Consider the following 27,327-nt stretch of genomic DNA (forward strand, 5'->3'; position numbering starts at 1 on the left):
ATGCTGAGAGAATGATAATTAGATTGAAGAAGAAATCAACAAGTGGACAAAAAAAAAAAAAAAGATAAAAAAGATTAAGATTTGGCATAGGCATCTTTAAATAGGTAAGTTTTAAGGAGAGTCTTAAATTTTGATAGTTTAGACTACTACCATAGTCTAAAAAAAATATCCAAATTTAAGCCTACTGAGCTGTGGGGAATGGAGTTGCGGGTCAGGAGTAGGCCCAACAAGGGAGGCAGGCAACTGATTCCTCCCAGCAGTGACTGCTGCGGTCCTCCATGTTGCTTGCCGGCCACCGGGAGAAGGGGAGAGTGAGGAGTCAGTGGTGCATCTGGATTGTGAGCAGCCCTGCCTTCAGTCCTGTTCTGGTCCCAGTCCCACTAAACCATCTGGCAATAAAGAAGCCAGACGTTGCGGGGGCCTTCCCTTTTGCCAAATTGCTAAAGGATCTTCTGTTCTCGATCCCATCCCCCTCTGAAGTTACTTTCTGATTTTGAGGGGCGGGATCAAGACTGTCAAAGCCTATAGCAATTTAGCAAGAGGAAAAGCCCCCGCTGCATCTGGCTTCATCATTGCTAGCCAGTTTAGCGGAACCGAACTGAAGACAGGACTGCTCACAATCCAGATGCATTGCTGACCCCCCCCCCCCCTCCCGGCGGCCGGCAAACAGCATGAAGAACCGCCATAGCCCCTGCTGGGAGGAATCGGCTGTCTGCTTCGCATGTTGGGCCTGCTCCTGACCCACGACTCTGTTGAAAGAAGCAAAGGATAAAAGATGATGGGGTGAGATCTTGGATGTAGGTGAAGGGATAGGGTGTTGGAGGAAAGAGGGGAGAGGATATGCTGGATGGAGGGGGCAAGACAGTATGTACTGCTTAGAAGAGTGAAAATAAGAACATAATGTAACCAAGGTTATAAAAAATATTTCTGTACCTTTAAAAATTCAGAGCTGTACATGTCACTTTTGGAATTCTGGACAGCACAGCTCTTTCTCCAGGAAGTCAGAAGTGGCTAGTATTCTAAACTGCCAATTAGAGCAGTTGAGTTTGGGTGGGTTTTCTCTGTAGACAGCTGTGTATTGGAAGTTGTCTGTGTTTTTATTTTAAGGTAAATTTTGAATTTATTGAAGAACAGTAATAATTTCGTTTTGTTAGAATACTGTATCCTGTTTGGAGTAATTTGTGTAGTAACAATAGTATTTCTGGAACATTTATTAAATGTTTGGGTTTTTTTTTCAAGTTTTAACCCAGGTGACATGCATTTGTGTTTTGGGGTTATAAGAGGTTGATTGAAATATTAGTTGATTGTGGGTGGGTATAGTTTAGGGCTATCTCAATTATCTATTCTTTTATATAGTTAGTTTCAAGTGGAATCTTGGGGAGTAGTTAGGGTTTTCCTTTATTGATTTGTTAATAGATAGAGTAGTAGGGATCAACTAGAACTGAAATCAAACGCTAGCCTAAGCAAGAAAGAAAGAAGAAGAGAAAAATAAACACCTGTTTGCCTGAAGTCATCTGTCCTGGACCGGTGTGTGATTGGACATTAAGAAAAAAACTTCTCCTGAATTACAGTTGTGGTAACTGTAATATATTGTTAATTTTAAATGCATATTAAATTTATTTTATTTGAAATATTTGAGTGAAAGAAATTTTTTATGCAGCTTTGGCTATTTCCTGAGTAACTGGAAATTGCCTGGGTTACAATAAGAATGTAAGAATTGCTGCTGCTGGGTCAGACCAGTGTTCCATTGTGCCCAGCAGTCCGCTCCTGCGGCGGCCCCTAGGTCACAGACCAGTGCCCTAACAGACCAGCCCTACGTTGTCACACCCGTGCTCTGGCGCTGCGTTGCGAGCCCCGGGATCGTGACACAAGACTCCGGCCTGACGTGTCCCTCACTACCGAAGGACCCTTCAGGACTTTGCTTGGCTTATGAACAGCCTAATAAGGGCATGCAAGGCAAAAGACTGAGGCAGAATGTAATCAAACCAAGGGTTTTATTATGTTCACTGTTGCATTGAACAAAAGAAATATTCAGCAAAACAAATTTGGTCTTAATAAATCAGAAAATTTTAGATGGATGCAACTGAAGCATGCCATTCAGGCAGGGTTCCCTGATTGGAAAAACCTTAATAAACATCACAGTTTGGAATTTCTGTGTTTTCAGACAGACTTCTTGGGTCACCAGGCCGCCCAGTGGTATAAAGTATTAGGCGGATTTAATAAAAAGAAATTAAAAAATGGTTTAAGAGATATTTGGAGCATTGAGATTAAGCATGAAATTACTGCATCTCAATGGCCACGAATTTGGTCTTGGAGGATGAAATGTACGGTGTCAGCATCTATGAGACAAACTTGGTTCTTTCTTTACATAGAGCGTTATGGACCCCCGTTAGGTTACAAAAATTAGATAGTTGTTTGTCTAATAGATGTTGGCATTGTAATTTGGAAGCAGGAACTTTAGATCATTTATTGTTTCATTGCCCATATATTATGAATTTTTGGAAATCAATTTGGGACCAAATTAATAATTTATTAGATAACCCAGTGGCATTATCCTATGATACTGTGATATTTGGTATGGAAATGAGAGCAAAAAGTCAAATTTCTGCAAATAATAATAAATTACTGCTAATAATGACTGGTGTTGCCATTCAGCAAATTACATACAATTGGAAGGATTGGAGGAGATTGAATTACACCTTTTGGTGGAATTCTTTATGTCACATTTATAAAATGGAAAGATTCATTGCATTGCAAAGAGGATATTTTAAGAAGTTTCAGGATGTGTGGAAACCATTGACAAGATATTGTACAGAGTAACTGGATACATTTCCCTTAAATATATCAGTTTAAAAGGGTAGGGTGGGGATTGTGGTATTGATGTGTATTTATATGATTATTAGTTATGTGGTAGGGAGGGATGGGAGGGGGTGGGGTAAGAAGTTATGTAATTAACCAAAGATAGAATGTAAGTGAAATTTGCATTGATTATCTGATTGAATATGTACTTACACTTTATGTAATTTTGAAAATGAATAAAAATTTTGAAAAAAGAAATATTCAGCTCAGCAGACTTCAAAAACAAGCCCTCAAAAATATGAGGCAGAACATAAGCTGTTCAAACAGAGTAAAACTTTCAAAAACTCCAGTTTCCCAGATTTTGGGTGTGTCCCACCTTAACATCCAGTTTCACTGCCTCTGGACTTTGTTAGCAAATCTATAAACAGTCCTGTTCACCAGGGCAGTTTGGGATTCAGTAACTTTCACTGAGCTGCTTCAGCTCCAGCAGCTGTGGCATTTCCAAGGCATGAAAAATCCAGAACATAAAACAAACTTTAACAAAACTGTGCAGCAAGAAACCTGGCCAGCATGTCACCTGGTTTTCACAGCCTAACGAGGCTTATCACCTACTGTAGTTCCGTCTTCTTTAGCACAGAATTCAAAAGGTACACTCAGCTCTGGGAACGTGCAGGCTCTCAGCACAGCTCCCCGCTGTGCCATTCAAGTAATCAATTATGCACAGCTGTGAGGAAGAACACTCTCGGCTCAGCTTGGCTGCTAGCAGAGAGAACAAAAATGCCAAAAGGTTTGCTAGCTTTACAACTCAAGCTTTCAAGCAGCAACTAACAGTTCATTATCAGAAGGGAGAGTCATACTACTCCCCTTCAAACTATCACTGGCATAACTGGTAGCTTCACTACTGTGAACACAGGCAATACACATCCCCTTACTGCTTATCAATGTCCATGGGTACCTCCTCCGGTCCTACCAGACTCTCCTGGGTTTCCATGGGTTCCCCTAGGGTTCCTTCCTCACTCCCTGGGTCCGCAGTAAGCTCCTCCATGTCCAACATTTGCCAGTCTCCATCCTCAGGATGTGGAGAGAGTGGATGAATCTCTCCTGTTTGCCTCCAGGCTGCTTCCCCCCTCTGAGTTCTCAACTGTCCCGTTTTAAGCTGGGAAGGGACACTCCCATTCAGCCTCGGTGGGGGAGGGGCCTTCCAAACACAGGCTTGTTCTATCTGTCTAAGTGCAGGAACCTTTCCAGCCTTAACCCTTGCCTGGACAGGCTGCTGGTAGGGAAGTAATCCTCTAACAGACTTGGGCACCTGCCTAACCTGTGTGTAGCTTTTCTGTTTAAGCCTTTCCTGCTTTGCCTCATCTGACTTCACTTCCAGGTCTGAGCAGTAGTCAGCCAAATCCACAGACGAGGCTTCTACCTGATCAGCCCTTTTACAATGGGGTATACTGTATCTCTTCCTAATCCTTGTGGCAAAACCCAGACCGGACTTGGGTTTGTCATAGGAAAACCCTGAAATGGGCTTGGGTTTGTCACAACGTGCATACGTTCCGGTTCAGCAGGAACTTGTCTAACTTTGACTTGAATCCCTGGAGGGTGTATTCCCCTATAACAGACTCCAGAAGAGCGTTCCAGTTTTCTACCACTCTCTGGATGAAGAAGAACTTCCTTACATTTGTACAGAATCTATCCCCTTTCAACTTTAGAGAGTGCCCTCTCATTCTCCCTACCTTGGAGAGGGTGAACAATCTGTCTTTATCTACTAAGTCTATTCCCTTCAGTATATTGAATGTTTCGATCATGTCCCCTCTCAGTCTCCTCTTTTCAAGGGAGAAGAGGCCCAGTTTCTCTAATCTCTCACTGTACGACAACTCCTCCAGCCCCTTAACCATTTTAGTCGCTCTTCTCTGGACCCTTTCGAGTAGTACCATTTCCTTCTTCATGTACGATGACCAGTGCTGGACGCAGTACTCCAGGTAAGGGCACACCATGACCCGGTATAGTGGCATGATAATCTTCTCTGATCTGTTCGTGATCCCCTTCATAATTATTCCAAGCATTCTGTTTGCCCTTTTTGCCGCCGCCACGCATTGCATGGACAGCTTCATCGATTTGTCGATCAGAACTCCCAAGTCTCTTTCCTGGGAGGTCTCTCCAAGTACCGCCCCAGACATCCTGTATTCGTGCATGAGATTTTTGTTACCGATATGCATCATTTTACACTTATCCATGTTGAACCTAATTTGCCATGTTGATACCCATTTCTCGAGCTTGATTATGTCACGTTGAAGATCTTCGCAATCCCCCTGTGTCTTCACTACTCTGAATAACTTCATATCGTCCGCAAATTTAATCACCTCACTCATCGTACCAATGTCCAGATCATTTATAAAGATGTTGAAGAGCACGGGTACAAGCATCGAGCCCTGCGGCACCCCACTGGTGACACTCTTCCAGTCCGAGTATTGTCCATTTACCTCCACTCTCTGTTTCCTATGCTCCAGCCAGTTTTTAATCCACGTGAGTATTTCACCCTCAATTCCATGGCTTGCAATTTTCTGAAGTAGTAGTTCATGCGGAACCTTGTTGAACGCCTTCTGAAAATCCAGATATATAATGTCGACTGGGTCGCCCTTGTCTATCTGTCTGTTTACTCCCTCAAAGAAGTGCAGCAAGTTCGTCAAACACGATCTGCCTTTGCTAAAACCGTGCTGACTGGTCCTTATCAGCCCGTTTCCGTCAAGGTGATCAATGATGCTGTCCTTTATCAGTGACTCTACCATCTTTCCCAGTACCGAGGTCAGATTCACCAGTCTGTAGTTTCCCAGATCTCCCCTCAAACCTTTTTTGAAGATCGGCGTAACATTCGCCACCTTGCAGTCTTCCAGAATCTTTCCCGATTTGATCGACAGATTGGCTATTAGTTGAAGCAGCTCAGCTATAGTCCCTTTCAGTTCCTTGATGACCCTCAAATGGATGCCAACCAGTCCTGGGGATTTATCACTCTTAAGCCTATCAATCTGCCTGCATACCTCTTCTAGACTGACCATCAACCCTGTCAGTTTTCTGTCTTCGTTTCCAGCATATAGCCTGATGGGTTCCGGTATGCTGTGTATATCCTGTTTGGTAAATACAGATGCAAAAATTGTGTTCAGTTTGTCGGCGATTGCCCACCGCTTCCTTCGCGGGTTGTTTCCCCTTAATATATCGAATGAACGGCTTGAAGTTTTTCACCTCCTTGGCTATTTTTTCCTTGTAGTCTCTTTCGGCCCCTTTTACCGTCTTATGGCACCTGCGTTGATGTTTTTTGTGCTTATTCCAGTTTTCATCCATTTTGATGTTTTTTGTGCTTATTCCAGTTTTCATCCATTTTGACCTTTTCATTCCTTAAACAAAGTTTTCTTGTCTCTGATCACTTCCTTCACCGCTACAGTGAGCCACACCGGTTCTTTGTTCTTTTTCCTCTTGGATCCCTTGTTGATACGCAGTATATATAGATTTTGCACCTTGGTGACTGTATCCTAAAGAACGAGACCATGCTTGCTCTAGCGTTTTGACAATGTTTATCCTCTTTTTAATCTTCTTCCCCACCATAAGTGTCATCCCTTCATAATTCCCTTTTCGTAAGTTCAGTGCTGTGGCCGTTGTTCTGGACCGATGTTTCGCCCCTGTGTCCAGGTCAAAGCGGATCATATTGTGATCGCTGTTTCCCAATGTCCCTTCTACTTCTACACCTTGTGCCAGGGGAAAGAGAGAGAATGAGAAGATGCTGGAGGGGGGGGGGGAGAATTAGCAAAGAAAAAAAAACCACCTGGAGAAATAGAAGCAGTTAGAGATGCAGAAAAATAAATGGAGGAAAACTGAAAGTCATAGATGGATGTAGGAGAGAAAGTGAAGACAAGAATGAGCCAGATAGACTGCAGACCCTGGAAAGAAAATTGAGAAAAGACAGAAGAAAGCAGAAACTGGGATAAATATGAATAAAATGGCCAGACAACAAAGATAGAAAAAAAAAATTATTTTTTAATTTCATGAACAGAAAATGCAGTTTACTGTAAATTTGTGCTGCTTTCTTTCCAAAGTGTAGTGATGTTTCTCTTTCTGTGGTATTGAACTCCATATGACTTCTTGAGGTTTAAGTCTAATATTTTACTACATTTATCTAAGTTTGTAGTTGCTTGTAGTTGTAGTTGTGTTTTCCTATGTAGGGGCCTTGTGAATATGTTAGCTTTGGGATATATGCATCACAGATATTTGTATTATGTTTAGCTGATAGGGAGAGAGAGTGAACAGTCTTTATAGATTGGCTCACCATGATAACCCAAATTTCTAACCTGTTTATATTCAAGTCAAACTTTTTTTTCCCTCTTTGGAGGGAAAAAAATGATACCTCGGCTTATATCCGGATCCGTGTATATTTCAGTATATACGGTAGTAGCAATTTTGGCTGGGTATAGTTTGTGCGTAGAAAATAGAGCTTTCAAGTTTTGATAGATGCCCTTCAGTGTTTACGAAATCTCATATGTTCAAAGCCTTATAAATTATGTGCAGCATGATTACTTAATTTCATGCACAGAGGGAAATATAAAAATAAAATTAAATAACTACCTGGTACAAGATTGTGCTAAGCTGCTAAGTGCCATAATAGCTAAAATGAAATAATAATTCTCAGAACAAAAGGGTTAGATTGCCTACTGAATCACTAAAAGCAGCACCACAGTATTTCCCTAGCAGCCCTGTTATTAATTTTTTGTTCCTAATACATAGTTATTTACATTTTTTTTAGTGCTATTTCACCTTTATTGTATTTCAAATTAGGATTTAAATGTACTGAAAAGTACAAGTAAAAGTAATTATGGGGTACTTAGATGATGATTTATTTACTTTGGATGGTTAAAAGTAAGGACTAGCTCCAAGTACTCAGCTAGCACATAAACTAAAGATGTAGAATGAAGTTTTATAATCAATTGCTTATGTGTGAGGGCCAAGTAGGTCCCTATTTCAAGCCTATTTTGTGAAGACATATAGAGGCCAATGTGTTTTATAAAATGCTAGAGGCAACAAGTCAAAAATTGCTCCTAGCTTGAAACTGGATGCATTACATTTACATATGCTGCAGAGTAGGTATGAATGATCACACATAAGATACACGCATGAACAACTATTTTATATTTGAATCTTTTTATTGTTGAACAGATAGCAATAACAGTTCAGTACATCGCATTCCATAACATTAAAAGTTCAACAAACAGTTTTCTTCCTTTTCTCCCCCCTGAAGCTAACTCCCCTATCCCTGCTACCTTCCCAAGCTCCTCATACCCTACCCCCCATTTCCATTAAACTCTAAGGCCCGGATTCCGGAAGGGGTGCCCGGTCTCAGAAGCTGACAGGTGTCCTAAGGCCGCCTAAATTAAACCCAATTCTCTAAATGACGTCCATCTTAACAGAGGCCGGTTAGAGAATCGGGTTGTTGTAGATGAGGCTGCTAAGCTTATCACGGCAAGGGATCTTCCTGCCATGATAAGTTTAGCGGCTGTGCCTTCGGCTGCCAATCCCCCCACTCCCCCCAAATGAATGCGGCAGAAAGAATGCCCAGTCCCTCCTGCCCGGAACACCCCTCCCCCAAATGAAAGCGGCAGGAGGGATACCCAGTCCTTCCTTCCCAGAACCCCCCCTCCCCCTGAATGAACGCGGCAGGAGGGTTGCCCAAGCTTTCCTGCCTGGAACATCTCTCCACCCCCCCCATAGATCACCGGCAAGAGGGTGCCCAATCCCTCCTGCCGGAAATCCCCCCTAGAATGAAACCAGCAGGAGGGTGCCCAATCTCTCCTGCCAGAAACTCCCCCACCCAGAACCCCCCCCCTCTCCGGACCCCCCCCCCCCCCCCGGACCTCTCTCTAACCAGAAACTATGGCCCTGTGGGCTGCACTAGGGAGGGGCCTAAGGCCTGATTGGCCCAGGCGCCTAAGGCCCCTCCCATGGGTGGGGCCTTAGGCGCCTTGGGCTCCTGGAATCTTAGTTAGGCCCATATGTCATCACGTCAACGTTGTGACAGTTCAGACCTTTTAGTCAGCCCTGACACACAAGAAGGGAGAGAAACGGTGATTCCATGCCACAGGAGGAAGCAAATTTATAATATAAAGCAGCATAAGCCACCCGGAGTTGCCTATCCACCATTTGAGCCCAGGCAGAACCCTTTTAGGAAAGATGAGGAAAATCTCCTCAGTGACCACCGGGGGAGCCAGAGGGAGCTCAAGCCTGCTTTTACCTCAGCTAGGTTTGGGTGTAGTTCTAGCAAATTTAAGCATAGCTTGCAGAAGCTAGACGGAGCATTTCAGGAACAGTGGCTGGGAAAAGCTCTCCAGCCAAAGCAGCGGGTCCAGGCAGAAGACCCCCATGGAATGACAGGGGCCTGAAGATTCTCAGACACCAGAGCCATATGCAGGAGTTGAAGGAATGGACATTGGTGAGCCAGAGACAGTTCCTGCTCCACCTGAGGAAATGGAGATAAACTTATGCACAGTGGACAAGTAGCCATTTTTGAGGGGGTTTTTTTTGCCTTAAAGAGAAAGACTGAGTCCTGTGTGGTTTTGTTTTGTGGTATTTGCTAAAACCTTTTTGATACTGTTGAAAGGACTAGTGCTGCTAACAGGGTTGCTTTTTTGCTGTTAGCAAGGATCTGTCTCTTGAGATTTTGTTTCTTTGTTAACCAAAAGCCCTGCAGGATTTTGGTATGCTGGGGATTGCATAAAGTTTGGGGATGTGTATGCTGTAACATCCAGGTGGGATATATTTTGAGGGACTTGTTTTCTTATATGTTTCCTGAAGAAAAAGTGATATAAGCTTAACGTGACCATTTATTTTTTTCATCAAAAGGGGACATCTATTGTCAGTCCCACCCCCAATCCCGCCCAAGCCCCGCCCCAATCCCACCCCCAATTTCTTCCATTCATTTTTCATGTACACATAATATCTTCATTTTAATTCATAATGTAACCTTAAAATTAAAAAACTACAAAGCACACTGTATGCAGAGAAAATGTTAATTATTTATATTTGGGGGGTTTTCAAAGATGTCAAGGCAAATGACTTTAAAATATGCAATGTCACCTCAGTAACTATAGAAAAATAGACAAATATAGTGCAAATATAGACATCAGATATAAATTCTCAAAACTGACACATTTTGATCACTAAATTGAAAATAAAATCATTTTTCCTACCTTTGCTGTCTGGTGATTTCATGAGTCTCTGGTTGTGTTTCCTTCTTACTGTGTATCCTTTCTTTCATTTCTTTCTTTCTGCACTCAGGCCCAACAATTGTCCCTTTCTATTCCCTCCCTCCTTCCTTCCTATGTCCTTAGTGCCCCCAGTGCCTCCTTCCCATGTCCATAATGCCCCCAGTGCCTCTGTCCTGTATCTCTAGTGCCCCAGTTCCTCCTTCCCATGTCCATAATGCCCCCAGTGCCTCTGTCCTGTGTCCCTAGTGCCTCCTTCCTATGTCTTCCCTTGCCTTTGTCCCTCCTCTGAAGCCAGCCTGCCTGCATACCTCCTTCCCTCCCTCCAGTGCCTGATTCAACCCCCCCACCTGCAGATTCACCCCCCCCCCCGCAGATTCAACCCCACCCCGTCCGTGTACCACCGCTGCCTGCCAGTCTGCCTCCCTGCTGCGCCGATTCAAACCCTGGGCCGCCGCCGCTGCTTCTTGCCTTCTTCCTGACGTCAATTTTGATGTCAGAGAGGAAGTTCGGGCCAGCCAGGCAGCGATTGGCTAGCCTGGAACTTCCTCTCCGACATCAAAATTGACGTCGGGAAGAAGTCAAGAAGCAGCGGCTGTGGCCCAGGGTTTGAATCTGCGCGGCAGGGAGGGAAAGTGATCGGCCCTCCTGGTGTCCCCGCGCACAGCTTCGGGACGCTGTCCCTGAAAACAGGACATTTTGGTGTCCCGAAGCGGTGGGTCGGGACAACGGGACAGTCAGTCTGAAAACGGGACTGTCCTGTTGAAAACGGGACATATGGTCACCTTATATAAGCTGCACAGCAACTTTAGGCCCCACCATTAGCTCTGAGGAGCAAAACACCTGCAAAAGCTGGAGAGAGGCGGGCAATAAGAATATGAACTGTTTTACTTTATTGAGAATTTGTTTTTTGTTTGAGAATGCATGCAGGGACCTGGTGAAAAGGACTTAGTGGGACTCCTGAAGTCCAGGTACCTTGCTGGGCTGTGGCCTTTTTGCTAGCCCTAAAAAACTCAGTGCTAGTGTTTGGACTTTTCTGTTGCGAATTATTATTTTTGCTTTATTGATGATTTTCTCCTGGGCCTTGTGGAAGCAGCCCAGAGAGAGTTCTGAACTTTGTAAGACTTGCAAAAGGCTTGGCTATATGTTGAAAAGCCAGGATTTTTTTATTTTTTTTTTTTTTGGGGGGGGGGGGGGTCTTTTTGCTTTCTACTGGCAGAATAATGAGGCCTACTTAGCAGACTTAACTGAAAGCCTGAGCTGGTCACCCCTGTTTAAAAGGGGATAGAATAAAACTGAACTCATCCTTGAAAACCCTGAACTGTTTTGGAGAGTTGTTCTTCTACTGTTTAATTTTGTGTTGGTGCAGTTTTGCCGCTTTTACCCTGAAGGGCCATTCTCCCTTTGGAATGGCGTGCAGATTTCGGCCTAGTCACCCATCCTGGCATTAAAGCTACCCAGCGGAGGCCGGGTGGGCTACAATGTCCGTACATGTGCAGACACCCTCCAGATGTGGCCCTGAGCTCAGGGACTTCCAAAACCCAGACAAACTGCCAGGTTTTGAAAATCCCTCCGTGCACAAGGACAGTCCTCTAGAAAGAGGACATGTATGGGTTTACTGGACATCAGGTAATCCTAACTCAGATTTGCTTCTGTTTCATTAAGAATGCCTATAATACCTGAAGCTCTCTTGGAGCCTGGTATCCCCTTTCAGTTTCACTTTCAGGGGCGGTGGAGAGCAACCAATGGGGGTGTCAAGCCATAATCTCTCCAGTGGTCAGCTCCTCAGAGCACCTTTTTGTACACTGGATGTTGCTGAAACAGGTCTAAATAAGGTGGTTCCTCTTTTCAGACTTGGGCATTTCTTCCCCTTCAGTAATCATTGTTGAATGACCTGTTTTTGAGTCCTCCCACCCAAAACATGCTCATCGTCCCTATCCATACTCTGTCCACCGAAACCAGACACTTAGGACCTGTTTTACAAAGCCGCGCTAGCGTCTGCAGCACGGTAACGGCCCCAAAGCCCATAAAGATTTAAGGGGCTGTTGCTACGCAGCTTTGTAAAACAGGCCCTTAGTCTCATCCATCATCAACCAAGTAGAACAATGGGCAACAAACCCAAACTAAACCCAGAAAAGACCAAAATATTTATAGCATCCCCAACAAACCAACCAACTGAATCTATTATCAACCTAAATGGAAGAAACTTCCCAATTAACCCCACCATCAAAATTCTACGAGTCATCCTAGACCAGCAACTGACACTTGAAGGCCATACCAACATCCTAATTTAAAAAATGCTTCCACTTACTATGGAAACTACGCACGCTAAAACCATACTTTGATTTCACATCATTCAGACTGCTGGTCCAGTCTCTGGTCCTAAGCTCACTGGACTACTGCAACATTATCTACCTAGGATCTCACAAGAAAAACCATCAAGAAACTGAGACTTATCCATAGCACAGATGTTCGATTAATCTTTGGCTTGAAAAAATCTGACCACATCACCCCATATTACAAGAAACTTCACTGGCTACCTATCGAGACCAGAATAATCTTCAAATTTGGTTGCCTCTGCTTCAAGACTTTCTTTAGCACTGCCCCCACATGCCTCCTAAAACACCTCATCCTACAGGACAAACTCCACTCATCACACAGAACATTACTGTTCACATTTCCTTCTCCCAAAGGATGCAAATACAAAAGATTCCTCAACAGGACACTCCTTTTCAAGCTGGGCTCTGGAACAACACCTTAAGTGACCTAATTCTGAACTCACTAACATGCCACTCATTCAGAAAATCACTAAAAACCCACCTATTTGGCAAATTTATCTGACCCTTCAACTCTGCTCAACACCTATCTCGCCCTCCCAGTTCCCTCCACCTACCCTACGTCACCTCACCAAATAACTGTCTATCTACCCCCTCCCAAATCTAAAAGATGTTACCTTGCTGTTCTCCTTACAGCACCTTTTGTACACCGTCTTGAACTGAAAAGGTATGACAGGATATAAATAAAGCTATTATTATTATTACACGCCCCCTTGCTATTTGGACATTCAGCAGTGTTGGACATCTGTTTCCTGCTTTTGCAAAATTGGTACTTAGACATTTCAAGCACATGGATGCCCATTTCTGTCCATATGCTTAAAAAATAAACGCCATTATATCTGTTATTTGAATATTATTTCATTCTGTATATTGTACTGACATCATATGACATCATATTTATGTTATATTATACCTAGGCAGCTGCCTGGTGTAAGCCCTGGAAGTTGGGTGGAAGGGACACACTAGTGCTGCCTGATTCAGGGGAAAAAATTTCGATTTGATTCGATTCAGCCTATTGAATTGATTTTTCGATTCGATTTGATTTTCCTGCCCAATTGGGTGGGGTTTTTTCAAACATCCTGGTGGGTTTATTTTATAGCCTCTTCACCCCTTTTATAGCCTCTTCACCCCCTTTGCCCTCTTCTACCCACACTGGTCCTGTGGTGCAAACAAAATAAACAAAAAATACTTTTCCTCTCTCTGTTAAATCCTAGCTCACGTTCGCGGTCTAACACCAGCTCTGGAAGGATACACATTTCAAATCTGACATATTGTAATCACAAAACAGAAAATAAAATTATTTTTCCTATCTTTTGTTGTCTGGTCATTTTTCAAATCATGTTGGTCCCAGGCTCTGGTTGTCTTCTGATCAAGCTCTCCTTCTTTCTTCTTTCTCAATGCTAATCATCCATCTTCCATCTCTGTCCTCCCCTTCTGTTTCCCTTTCCTCCCCTGGAGGTCTGGCATCTTTCCTTTTTTTCATCTCCATCCCTCCGCAGCTGCAGCGATGGACCCAACCATCCACAGATCCACCATCTCTCCATTCTCAACTACCCTTTCATCCAGCATCTCTCTTCTATTTCCCTGTCCCTATTTTCCTCTCCAGTAGTGTCCCCCTTGTGTCCCTGTTCCTATGCTCCCTCCATGCCCAGCATCTTATCTCTGTTTCATGTCTGTCCCCATATCCAGCTTCTTCTTTCACTCTTCCCTCTTCCTTCCCTCTTGTATCCCCTTCCCCAGATACAGGCTTTCTCCTACTATCTCTCCTGCCATCCTGCACCCTGCCCACCTACTTTGGAGCAGTATCTGTCCCTCTTGTTACCCATCCCCTTATGGTCTTGCATTTCTCTCTCCATTAGTCCAGCACCTCTCCTCTGCTTTCCTCCCCCTCTTTTTGGTTTGGTCTCTCTCTTCCCTTCATTTCACCCCAGGTCTGGCATCTCCCCTCCCCTCTCTTACTCCTTCTTCTTCCTCCCTCTGCACAGGCCTGCCTCCCCGCCGCAAAGGCCTACTCCCCCCGTGAAGGCCTGCCCACCCCTCCACGAAGGCCTGCTCCCCCTACAAGCTTGCATGTTCCCCCAGCTTCCCCACTCTTACCTTAAGCTAATATGGCAGCCTGCAGGATCGCTGGTGCTATAGCGATCCCTGCAGCTGCTGTCATCCTCAGCGGCACGTTCTCTCTGTTATGCATTTTGTTTAACTTCCATATTTTTTACAGTAGGCATCGTTCACTGAGTAGTGATGTTTATTTTGTTTCCTTATTCTGTTTCCGTTTCAATCAGCTGTTGTATGACAGATCTTTATATTACTAAATATAACAGGAGATTCAATTGAATAAATCAGAATGTATACCAAACAAATTGAATATAGATTTTAGTAGCTGGACATCGTTCACACCACATATATCAAAGACCTTCAGGCTACACACTCTCAATAACGCAACATATGAAAAATAATGTAGACATAAAACAACGGAGAAAAATGAACCTCAATTGTGAGAGGCCAGGACTACACAAGTACCTGAACCAATTCACATCATCACGGGTTCATAAAAAAACTCCGTGTACATTTAAATAATTCTCATTCATACGTTTTATCAAAAACTCTTTTTTCTTTTTCAAACTTTTTTGTGTGTGAGCCCAGTCAGTAGTATTACTAATCTATTTTTCAGTGTGAACCGGAACCAAGCTAACTAAAGAATTATTTATGAGGGCAACAGCTCAACTTCACAGGTGTAAGTAATTGTAGAAGCCTGAAAATACTGCCAACAATAAGAGCAAAAAACGTTCACTCATCTGAAAAAAAGATGGTTCTAACGATTCTTCAGGTCGTGTCCCAACAGAAAAGTCCTTCTGTTTCTCCTACAAGGAATACTCTTCCTAACAGGAATAATAATGTTACACGGTTTTTGAAAGAATTAAGTACTGTTGCTTTACAAAATAACTACTTTATCTTCAATGGAGAGTTCTATAAACAACTGTCGGGGATTGCAATGGGTGCTTCATTTGCACCAACTATAGCCAATCTTTACATGTCGTGGTTTGAAGAGTCTTTCATTTACATACTTCCTGAATTTTAATATGCAGTTCAATGGTGGCGCTTTATTGACGATATTTTTATGATATGGTCAGGTACTTTGCAACAACTACAAGATTTTGAAAGGTTAATCAATCAATGTCATCGATCTATTAAATTTACTGTGTCTTTAAGCATGGATAAGATCAGCTTTTTAGATGTTTTAATACAGAAGAAAGATCATGGATTTGAAACATCTATTTATCGCAAAGACACTGATAAAAACACTTTATTAAAATTTGACAGTATGCATCCTGCTCATTTAAAAACTAGTATTCCTTTTGCGCAGTTTCTAAGATATCGACGGATATGTAATACTAAAGAGATATTTATACAAGAAGCTAAAATCTTGGAACAAAGGCTAATCACCAGGGACTATCCATATAATGTGGTCAAAAAAGCAAAAAAAAGAGCTTTGCACAATCCGAGAGAAGTATTATTGGAATACAGTAGACCTCAAGTAGAAGAAAAATTAATTCCATGTGTTATAAAACAAACTCGCATGTCTCAGCAAATTATTAGAAAATACAAGAAACATTTACCATTATTGAAAACTCTTCCATGTTTTGCTGAAAAGAAATTTATTTTCTCTCAATCAAGAAACAGAAATTTAAGTGACTGGTTATGTCACACATCCAAAGAAAATTTTGATCCACAGAATATGGATATGGTACTTGGACATGATCCTTGTGGCCATTGTTCCAATTGTAATATTATGGTTACAACTTCCATGTTTATTAATCCGAGAACTGGCAAGAGTTATAATTTACGTCACACCTCCACTTGTCAATCAACAAACATTATATATGTTCTTCAGTGCCCATGTGACTTGTTATACGTGGGCCAAACTTCACGAACGTTGACAGTAAGAATGACGGAACATAAAAGTTGCCTGAATACTAGTAAATTAACGGCCCCTATAGTCACTCACTGTGTTCAACAAAATCATAAGTTTGAAAATCTGAAATGTTATGTGATAGAAAAATTAATGACATCTTTGAGGAGAGGCGATATAAGAAGAGTACTGTGGCAGAAAGAACAGCAGTGGATCAATCGGTTGCAAACATTAGAACCTGAGGGTTTGAATACTGTACATGAATGGCAACCATTTTTATGAAGTGTTTCAATCCCGGGTCTGTTTCTTCTGTTTTTCTGTTTTGTTTCTGTTTTTGTGATGCATTTTGAAGCTTGGAGAACAGAATATGAGATATTGGATTGGCTGGTGTTTAGCTTATCACGCATCACGTTTTTCGTGATGACGTCATGACGCCTGGTTCGTTCGGCTTTTTGTTCGAGCCGGGCGCGTCTCACAGTCCTAGAACCATTTTGGAGAGGAGCCAGCTTTATATGGACTATATTGGTAGAGGTGAAAATTCTGGATAATGTAATACTCCCCTGAAGTAGCCTTGTAGGAGAAACAGAAGGACTTTTCTGTTGGGACACGACCTGAAGAATCGTTAGAACCATCTTTTTTTCAGATGAGTGAACGTTTTTTGCTCTTAATGTTGGCAGTATTTTCAGGCTTCTACAATTACTTACACCTGTGAAGTTGAGCTGTTGCCCTCATAAATAATTCTTTAGTTAGCTTGGTTCCGGTTCACACTGAAAAATAGATTAGTAATACTACTGACTGGGCTCACACACAAAAAAGTTTGAAAAAGAAAAAAGAGTTTTTGATAAAACGTATGAATGAGAATTATTTAAATGTACACGGAGTTTTTTTATGAACCCGTGATGATGTGAATTGGTTCAGGTACTTGTGTAGTCCTGGCCTCTCACAATTGAGGTTCATTTTTCTCCGTTGTTTTATGTCTACATTATTTTTCATATGTTGCGTTATTGAGAGTGTGTAGCCTGAAGGTCTTTGATATATGTGGTGTGAACGATGTCCAGCTACTAAAATCTATATTCAATTTGTTTGGTATACATTCAGATCTTTATATTCACCATCACAATAAGTCCTGGCTCCTCCTCTTTTCCTTCGTTAGTTTTCTGATAGGTTAAGCACCTCCTTTTCAATGACTTCAATACACATCACATTTTCACGCAAGCCTATGACCATCTCGGCTCCTTCTTGACATCACATTTCGGCCCCAAGCCCATCTCTCCGTACCACCAATCCCTTGTCACCATGCATCCTTTGTATGCTTTTGCACTGTTTAAATAGGCTGCGCCCCGATGCACACTTTTTCTCCCGCTCTTGAGAATTTCTCATTCGCGCAGTTACGATTCACTTTTGGTAAGTACTGTTATCACTTATGTTTAATTTCCCTAGTGTATTCTATCTGACCTTTCAGTCTCTTCATTCAATACTGTAATTGGAAGACTTTAAAATGGTACCAGCCTTCAGATTTGATACTTTGAAATTAATATGCATTTCCTAAACGCATAATTGAACTAGCAATTTTTACCCCTTATGGCTTAACAACTAATTCAGAGGATAGCTCTTGCTACGAACACATATATTTCATATATTTGTTTTAGTTATGCTCACCTCAGAGGTATATATTTTTTTTCTTTCGCGACTTCTGTTTTAGTTTTAGTTTTAAGTATGGAGTTTTATGTATGCAATTTTTACTTACAATTAATGCATTTTATTTTTATGGTTGTGTTTGTTTCAGCTTATTTTAACTATCAATAGTTTTTAGTTTTAGCTTTTTAGTTTTTAGTTTTAGCTTTTTAGTTTTTAGTTTTAGCTTTTTATCCACGAGCTTTTATATCTGGATCTTTAGGGTGTGTACGCTTTTGCTCATTATGACCTTGTCTGTCACTGTCTATAAACTTGGTTTCCTTATTTTGGAATCCTTAGAACTTGTTCACAGTGTTGTCTTTTAGGCATGCCTCGCTCCTTTTTGTGTACTTCACAATGTCAGATGGGTAATCTTTGCCCCTTAATTTCATTATAGAGCTCTCCAAATTTAGATGTCTTTAGAACTCCTTTTTATTGCGTTTCATCAACCAACATTTCTACACATTTATAAACCACTTAGCACCTGTCAATATTTATACACTTTGATATCAATCACACTATACATCATTTGCCACTATTTCACGTACACACTTCTTTGCACCAGTCACTCTTTATACACCAAGGGGCTCATAATAATTTTTAAAAAAATCTTTATTCATTATAAAGCCAAAAATAAGCACAACATATTATACAGTCATTTTACACTTTAACAGCACTTAAATTCAATCAAAATAACACTAGAATTCGCACCTCGCTCAGATTGTTCACATAAAAGACATCGACTCACATATAGTGGCAAAAATGGGCCGCAGTTTTAATGTCACTAAGAACAAACCTTAATAAAATCAACTTATCAACATTTTCCAAAACAGTGTAGCTTATTCTCAAAATTCTGGAGCTACTCGGTGTCGAACTAGCTTCTCTTCCAAAATTCTCCCCCCCATTCCACAATTCACTCTCAGCAAGACACGCGGTACTGCAGAGTCCAGCTGCCACCCATGGCGGTATTGCACATGAGCAGTTAACAAAATTTAATCACCAAATCTGTTGCATAGCCACACTGATCCAAAATTGTTTCCCCAACATAGAATTTTTTCCGCACGTGCGGAGACAGCTTAGCTAGTCACCCCCCCCCCCCCACACACACACACACAAAAGCTGCAGCCCCGAGGGCCTGCATAACAGGCCTCCCAAAAATACTGCACTGAACTCAAAAAAATATCAAGCCCAATATCAGACAAATGTACCCCATCTGCCCTATACAACCCAGGGCAATCAACAGTGAGCAAATCATGGCACAGAACTAACCTCCCAGCATACCCATAAACCTGGAAACTTCAGAATTAACACATTTGCGTAGACGCTCTATACCTTCCACTTTACTAGCATCTCGCCAGACCAACTGGGAAATGATGCAAGACCAAACAAAATGAGTGCCTTGAAAATAAAACAAGGCAGATAACAAATCTTGCTTCATTCTCCGAATAAGGTCCACTCCTTTAGTATAACACAAGTCATTACCCCCAACATGGAAAACAATCACTTGAGGTGAAGAAAAACGTTGAGTTTGCAGTAAAGTTGGAAGAAACTGCTCCCACAGCATGCCTCTCAAGCCCAGCCATCTGATGCAGACTCCCAAATGCACCAGTCCAAGATTCGGTCCACAACGAGACTCCTTTGCTCGGCGCTGTGCCCAAAAGACATAGGAATGGCCATAGAACCATAGGCAATTATCCGGCAGCAAAATATCTGTAGGAGAAACTGAAGCAAAACAAGATTAAACACCAGCACTGTCCGGCAGTTCGCACACATAGTGCTCATAACAAGCCGAACGCCAGCGCTCAATCCTGCATAACAGAGACGCAGAAGCTTCACCCTGCAGCATAAGAAGCCACCCCAATTCTAAAAGAATGTGTTCCAAACTGTATCGGATCACAACAAACCGCTCGTAAACACAATTTGAAAACAGCACCAAACTGATAACACGTTAACGGTGTGCCATTGGCATGAAGGAGCCAAAATAAGCCCCCAACAGGTTGCACCGCCACATACGCTCGAGCACAAAGGACTGGACACAAAACCCCAGCCCCCAGTGCCCGTAACACCACCCATACTCCAGCACCCATTTGATCAGTTTTAGATCTATGAATGCGCAAATGCAAACAGTGCCCTTGCAAGACCACATCCGAGACCAACAACCCAGTCTCCCCAGCCGCAGAAGAGGCCGGAGCAACAAGCTCACTAATCCACAGGGCTGGCAAAAAAAACGACACTAAATGCCACCTTAAACAGACACACTTCAAAGGCATCAGAACAAACAGTAGGCAAAGCATTCCAAAACTGCAATAACACTGCCGGAGAAAGAGGCAAACGCAAAGACCTCAAATCTCAAGCACTACTGGATTGCTGAAAGCCTTGAAATAATTTCCTTACCAAAAACGCAGCACAAGGATTAGCATAACCCAATAATTGGGACAGAAATGCCACGCTTGCTAAGGAAGAGTGCACTACACCTACCGACCACCCCTGCTGCTGAGCAAAAAACAAAAACTGCACCATCATAGGCACTGAAAAAGGAAGATCGCCACTAGCAACTGGATCCGCCAAAAAGAGCAGAACATGGTGCCAGCCAGAGCGATAGGATTTCCAGGTATTCATAGCCAGAATATTCCGCAGCAGCTCTGTTAAGAATCCAGCACTCTGCTCCACAGCTCCCCCGGCATCACAGTAGGTTCTTTGTCTGTGAAGCAGGAAAAACGATGTTTGAAGAAACGAAGCTGAGCAGCATAACTTAGATGTGTGTGTTCAGAGAATGCGCCAAAAATCTTCTGTGATGTCAAGATTTAACTCATGATTCCACTTGCTCTCAGTCTCACAAGGTCTCAAGGCTCTCTTGAGTCTAAGTTTGTACCATTGAGATGCTTCACTTTTCTTGAACGAGATAGAAGAACAGAAATTAATGATGTCTGGTAGCTTGTTTCCAAGAGGTTTAACCTGTAGCGACTCTTGTAGAGTGTTTCATTTTACTCAGCTCCTCACAATTCCTACTCTAGGATTGATTATTTTCTTGTCAGTAATAATCTCATTAATAATCTGTCTCATACAAACATCAACAAAATCTCCATCTCTTACCACACTTCTATTGAACTGACACTAGCAGATATGTCTGTGAACAGGAAAGGCTCCATTTGGAGATTTAACAACTCATTACTTCAAGATACTGAATTTATAACGCATGCTCGTACTGCCATTCAAAAATATTTTTTATTTAATAAAGTCAAGGGCACTGGTTGGTCTTGCTGGTGGGTTGCTTTTAAAGCCTATATCAGGGGTGTAATCATATCTTACGAAGCCCGCAAAAAGAAAGAACGAGAAAAAAACTTCTGGAATGTGAAAAAAATATCAAGGATTTAGAGTCCTGCCATCAAGCAATCCTCTGACATGAACACACTCGCGGAGCTTCATCAAATGCGCCTTGATTACAATTTAATACTTAGTAAAAAGGCTGGAAATGCCATTTTCATGCAATCTGCCAATTATTATTGTGACTATAACAAAAATGGTCATGCTCTTGCAAATTACTTGAAAGTTCAAGAAGAAAGACTAAGCATCCATACGATTCTGGATCAGGAAGGTCACACGGTAACGGACCCAACAAAGATTTCTCAATGTTTCCAGCAATTCTATGAACAATTATACGAGTATACTTTTGAAAGTCCAACCGTATCCACAGGGGACCTGTTGCAAGATCATCTACCACATCCCAGACTCACAAGTGAAGATAATGAACTACTGGCCTCACCTATCGCAGCTGATAATATCCAATATGCATTAAAGGGGATGGCAAAAAAGAAATCGCCTGGGCCGGATGGCCTCACATCTGAGTTTTATAGTTCTTCTCAAGATCTCTTGACCGCTCCTCTTCTCTCATTTTTCAATCATTTAATTGATTCCGGACAGGTGTCAGGCACTTTTACTCAAACCCGGGAAAGACCCACTACTCATTCCTAACTACAGGCCATTATCCATAATTAACATAGAAGCGAAAATATGTGCAAAGATCCTTACATGCCGACTTCAGTTCTTGTTACCCAAACTAATAGGGAAAGAACAAAATAGATTCATTCCGGGACAACTTGCGAGTGACAATGATCATGAATGTGATACACTATGCAAATCAATCTCAGAGTCCAATACTAGCATTAGCACTGGATGTAGAAAAAGCGTTAAGAGTCGAGTGGAGTTTCATCTTTTCTGCATTGAAATGGTTTGGATTTGATCAATCTTTCATTACCATGATTTATATACCACTAAGTGATGTACATTCAGTTACTGAAACATTTTTCCCTATCTGTCCTGCAGGCTCACACTCTATCTAATGTACCTGAGGCAGTGGAGGATTAAGTGACTTGTCCAGGGTCACAAGGAGCAGCATAGGATTTGAACCCACAACCTCAGGGTGCTAAGGTTGTAGCTCTAACTACTGTATCACACACTCATCAGTGTAATAGAAAACTTTAATCCCATGGTCCTGAACAATTAATGCTACGATCATTGCTGGGAGGGGTGGAACGGTTCGATGATTCTCTAACCGGCACTTATGACAGACGCAAGTTAGAGAATCATGCTTTTAGGTGAAGGGTTGTCCCTCCCATGCCTAAAAAGTCTTGTTTGGGGCATTTGAGACTCAGGCAAATTTTTTTTCAAGAATAGGGTTTAAAGGTAGACGTAGTGGCAGTCTGGACAATTAAATTCCTGAACATACAGGTTGGCCATTCTTGAAAAAAACCCCACACTTTGGATGTTTTTTTTGAGAATGGACATTCCCTGCTGCCTACTTTGGGTGCCTAGAGCCTTAGGCCAAAAGGGGACTTAGACTTTTTTTAAATTATGCCCCTCCACATGTTCCAATGCTTATAGGAATTCTATAAGCATCAGAGCATATAGTGCTATGCGGTTGAGGTTAAGAGGGGAGTTCCTCAAGGCTCGGCACTATCAGCAATCCTATTTAATATATACATGTCTGCTGTGGGGGCAATGTTTCAAGAGCTGGGGGTACAGTATTGTCTTTATGCTAATGATACTTTTTTTTCCCCAATATGTAATGTTCAAAGTGCTGAGAGATGTTTACAAGGATTGTGAAGTGGATGGATGATCATGATTTGAAATTAAATGTGAATAAGACAGAGATGATGATGGTGAAAAATCGACGGGACAATTTTGAGATAGGTGGAGGGGCATAATAATAAAAAAAAACGTCTAAGCCCCTTTTGGCCTAAGACCATAAACATTGAAAGTAGAAGCAGGGAAAATGTCCATTATCAAAAAAAAGTCCAAAAGGAGGTTTTTTTGATAATGGCCTGCCTCTACGTTCAGCTGTTTAAACGCCCAAACCACCACTACGTCTACACTAACAACATATAATCAACCAAAAAAAAGCCTAAGTCCCAAATGCCCAACATAAGAGCTTTTAGGTGAAGGAGGAGCCAGTCCTTCGCGTAAAAGCTGGATTCTGTAACCGGTGTCTGTCAAAAACAACACCGGTTACAGAATCCACCCCCCCTCCCCGACTATGATCGGGCAGGAGGGAGCCCAAACCCTCCTGCCCGGTGACACCCCCCCTTGAATATGATCAGGCAGGAGGGAGCCCAAACCCTCCTTCACGGCAACACCCCCTCCCTCGACTACGATCGGGCAGGAGAGAGCCCAAGTCCTCCTGCCCGGCGACACCCCCCCTTGACTATGATCGGGCTGGAGGGAGCCCAAGCCCTCCTGCCTGGCAACACACCCCTTCTACTACGATTGGGCAGGAGGGAGCCCAAGCCCTCCTGCCTGGCGACACCCCCCCTCAACTTCGATCGGGCAGGAGGGAGCCCAAGCCCTCCTGCCCAAGCGACCCCCCTATGCCCCACCCCCACCAAGATCCGGGCAGGAGGGATCCCAGGCCATCCTGCTCTGACCCCTCGAATGCCCCCGAACCTCCGATCGGCCAGTCAAACACCTCCCCCACCCGCCAACCCGCAACACACACCCCTCCCCGCGACACTCCCCCATACTTGTTAAAAAGTTGGACGGACAGACAGATCCCAAGCCCATTCGTCCGTCAGGCCCGCCATCCTCAGAATGGTGGACCTTAGGGCCTGATTGGCCCAGGCGACTCAAACCCCGACCACAGGTGATGCCTGAGGCGCCTGGACCAACCAGAATCAGCCCAGTAGCCTTAGGCCCCTCCTGTTGCCAAATTATGATTTTCGAAGTGTGGCGCAGGCATTGATCTTGAGCAGAGTAGATTATTGTAATTCATTATATTTAGTACTTGCCTTTGATTTTGTTCTGTTTATTTTTAGTTTATTTTAGCACTGAAATGCATGTTTATATACCGGTAATATGTTTATTATTGTGAGATTAGTTATGTTTAAATTGTAACCCATCTAGAAAGGTTGGATAAGGTGGTATAAAAATTTTAAAACTTACTATCTAACTAAATAATTGCAATGATATAATAAAGTTTTTTTTTCAATTATATACAATAATTTACCTATCCTCTCAGAGTGGCAAGAAGTGAATAAGAGAATAAGGGAGTCTTATATTAAAGATTAGCTCATGTTATCTGCAGAAGGGCCCAGAGAAATAAAATAGGTCCTTTGAAAGATAACATGCACTAACCTTTAATAAAAGACCCCACTACTATGGGTCCTAAGCTAACAGGCTTGGATTCTATAAACAGCGCCTTAAGTTAGGCGCCTAACTTAAGTTGAAAACAAAGTTTAAAAAAAGAGAAAATGTAGGTGCTTACTGGAACCTAATGGCTCTGGAGGTATGGCTAATGCCGGAAGTGGCGTTAGGCATCATAAAGCGCCTCCAGATGCTTGAGTCACATGAAAGGTAGACATTTCCAGTGCCTATCTTTCCCGAAGGCATGATTCTATAAACCAGGGGTGTTCAACCTGTGGCCCGAGGGCCACATGCGGCCCTGTGAAGTATTTTGTGCGGCCCCAGTCGAGGGTGATGCAGTGTTTTCCTCTGCTGCTCCCGGGTGTTTACCGTCTTGCTGGCTCCCTCCTCTGTCTTGCTACAGCGTTTGTGCGGCCCCAGAAACATTTTTTTTGGTCAATGCGGCCCAGGGAATCCAAAAGGTTGGACACCCCTGCTATATAAACGGTGCTGTTGCATGATTGACTTGTGATCCGCAGCTGTTTTTAAGGCGGCCACTGCCAACAGCGCCATGTATAGACTCCGGGCCACAGTCTTTTATTTGTTTGCTTAACAATAGCTTATTCATTGACAATAGAATTTATGCATAATTTCCTTTTGTTCGTTCGTACAATAAGATACCTGAACATGCAATGTATTCTAAAGCAATCACAGAGAAAGTTGCTATTCTTTTGTTCGTTATAGGTGTCATTTACTAACAGCACTAGTAAATACCATTAAAGCATGTTATTTGCCACATGACCTATTCCTGTAGTGAACCTTGTGACACATATTGGCGCTGATTCTATAAAGGACACCTAGGCTATGTGTGGTGCCTACCTGAAAAGTGGGCATGGTTAGCGACGGAGTGTGGGTGTGGAATGATTTAGGCTAATATACTGGCACCTAACATTATGATGCATACTGGCACATAAGTTGAGTTAGGTGCCAGTGAATAATGGTGCCAAATCCCTGAGCCAGTGATGTCAACAGTTCTATCCCCTCTCACCATGAATCCAAAACCTCTTCTCCTCTTCCTGCCTCAAGTCCAGTACCTCCCTCAGCACACCCAGACCAGCAAACTTGTTCTTCATCAGCAACACCAGTGGTAACATGCTGCCTGAGTCGAGTTGGCTCCTCCCCTCTGCAGCATCCCAACTGCACATAAACAGCAAGTTATGTCAAGCAGAAGAGGTGCTGGAGTCATAGGATGGGGGGAGGGAGAGATGCTAAATCTGTGTGGGGAGAGGGGGTTGCAGAAATGCCAGCCCTTGAGTGAGGAAATAGAAGGGGAAATGTCAAACCATGGGAGGAGCTAGGGGTGACGAGAAGAGGCCATATCAGACTATGGGGGGTAGAGAGAGGGACACATCAGATGGCAGATGAAGGAGATATGTGGGAATGCAAAGGAATGGACCGGAGGGGGGCACAAAACTAAAAATTGGTTCAGGATACAATAGCCTCTTGAGTCAGCCCTTCATGTACACATGCAAAGGTATTTAAATGTAGGTACATAGATTTTAGAATTTCCATTGTGTACGCTTACCCATGAAAGTGCTAACAGGAAAACAAAGCACTATTTTCCACATAAGTGTAAGGAGGCATACAAATAGGTGGAACATGGGCAGGAGGCATGGGTGAGGCTTCCAATTACATACATAACTTATACTGTTATGTATATCTGTGTTATATTTAGGCACTCACAGTTATAGCAGCTCTATAGCTGCTGCATTTGTGGGCATGTAAATTTTTGGTGTGCTAATACCAGGTTATGCTAGTATTCTATAATGGAACCTGCGTTCCAAAGTACCATGATAGAATAGGTTCCTACTATATGGCCTTAGGGCTTTTAAAATTAAGGTGACCAGTTGTAGAATTGCCCCCTTATTGTTCATAATTCTGTATATGATTTTAGAATAGTACTAAATCTGTTAAGTCTAAATAACTTTAAAGTATGTAGTTTTAAAATTATGTTTCATTTATATTATAGATTTTATTAAGTCTCTTTGTGGCTGTTATTTTGGACAATTTGGAACTTGATGAAGATTTAAAGAAACTCAAACAGGTATGTAGAAAAACTCACATTAAACTGTATAATCTCAGTTAACCTGGGTCTTGGTTAACTGGCACTCTCAACCAACTGGCAAAAAAAATCTCCAGTGAAAAAAAAGATCCCTGAAGCACCATCACAGCAGCGGTCCTGAACTGCAAATCTCTCCCCCCCCCCTCACCTCTCTCAAGCCCTGAAGCAGCTGAGAGAGGAATCCCCCTTCCCCCTGCCCTGAAGCACCAGTGTGGCAGCAGTCCTAAGCCGCAATGCCCTCCTCCTTCACTCCCTCCCTCAAGCCCCAAAGTGGCAGAAGCAGGTGGCGGTCCTGAGTCGCAAGCCCCCCTTGTAACATAGTAGATGACGGCAGATAAAGACCCGAATGGTCCATCCAGTCTGCCCAACCTGATTCAATCTAAAAGCTATTTCTGGGCAGGAATACAAAGCTCTGCCAGGTACTGTGCTTAGGTTCCAACTACTGAAGTCTCTGTCATAGCTCACTTCAGCCCATTTATACCATCCCAGCCATTGAAACCCTCCCCAGCCCATCCTCAACTAAACGGCCATATATAGACACAGACCGTGCAAGTCTGCCCAGTACAGGCCTTAGTTCTTCAATATTTACTATTATTTTTAGATTTTAGATCCTCTATGTTCAACCCATGCTTT

The 27,327-nt window shown here is 42.7% G+C and overlaps 1 protein-coding gene across 1 annotated transcript in view; it reads left to right on the forward strand.

The window, feature by feature from the left end:
* The window catches only part of NALCN (sodium leak channel, non-selective), a 1,129,711-nt gene that overhangs the window by 494,552 nt on the left and 607,832 nt on the right, over positions 1–27,327 (forward strand). Inside the window, exon 15 of the mRNA XM_033948885.1 lies at positions 26,602–26,676. Within this exon, the coding sequence (XP_033804776.1) occupies positions 26,602–26,676 (75 nt within the window). The remainder of the gene's footprint in view (positions 1–26,601; positions 26,677–27,327) is intronic.

The sequence above is a fragment of the Geotrypetes seraphini genome, chromosome 6, assembly GCF_902459505.1.
Source record: "Geotrypetes seraphini chromosome 6, aGeoSer1.1, whole genome shotgun sequence".
Classification (NCBI taxonomy): Eukaryota; Metazoa; Chordata; class Amphibia; order Gymnophiona; family Dermophiidae; genus Geotrypetes; species Geotrypetes seraphini.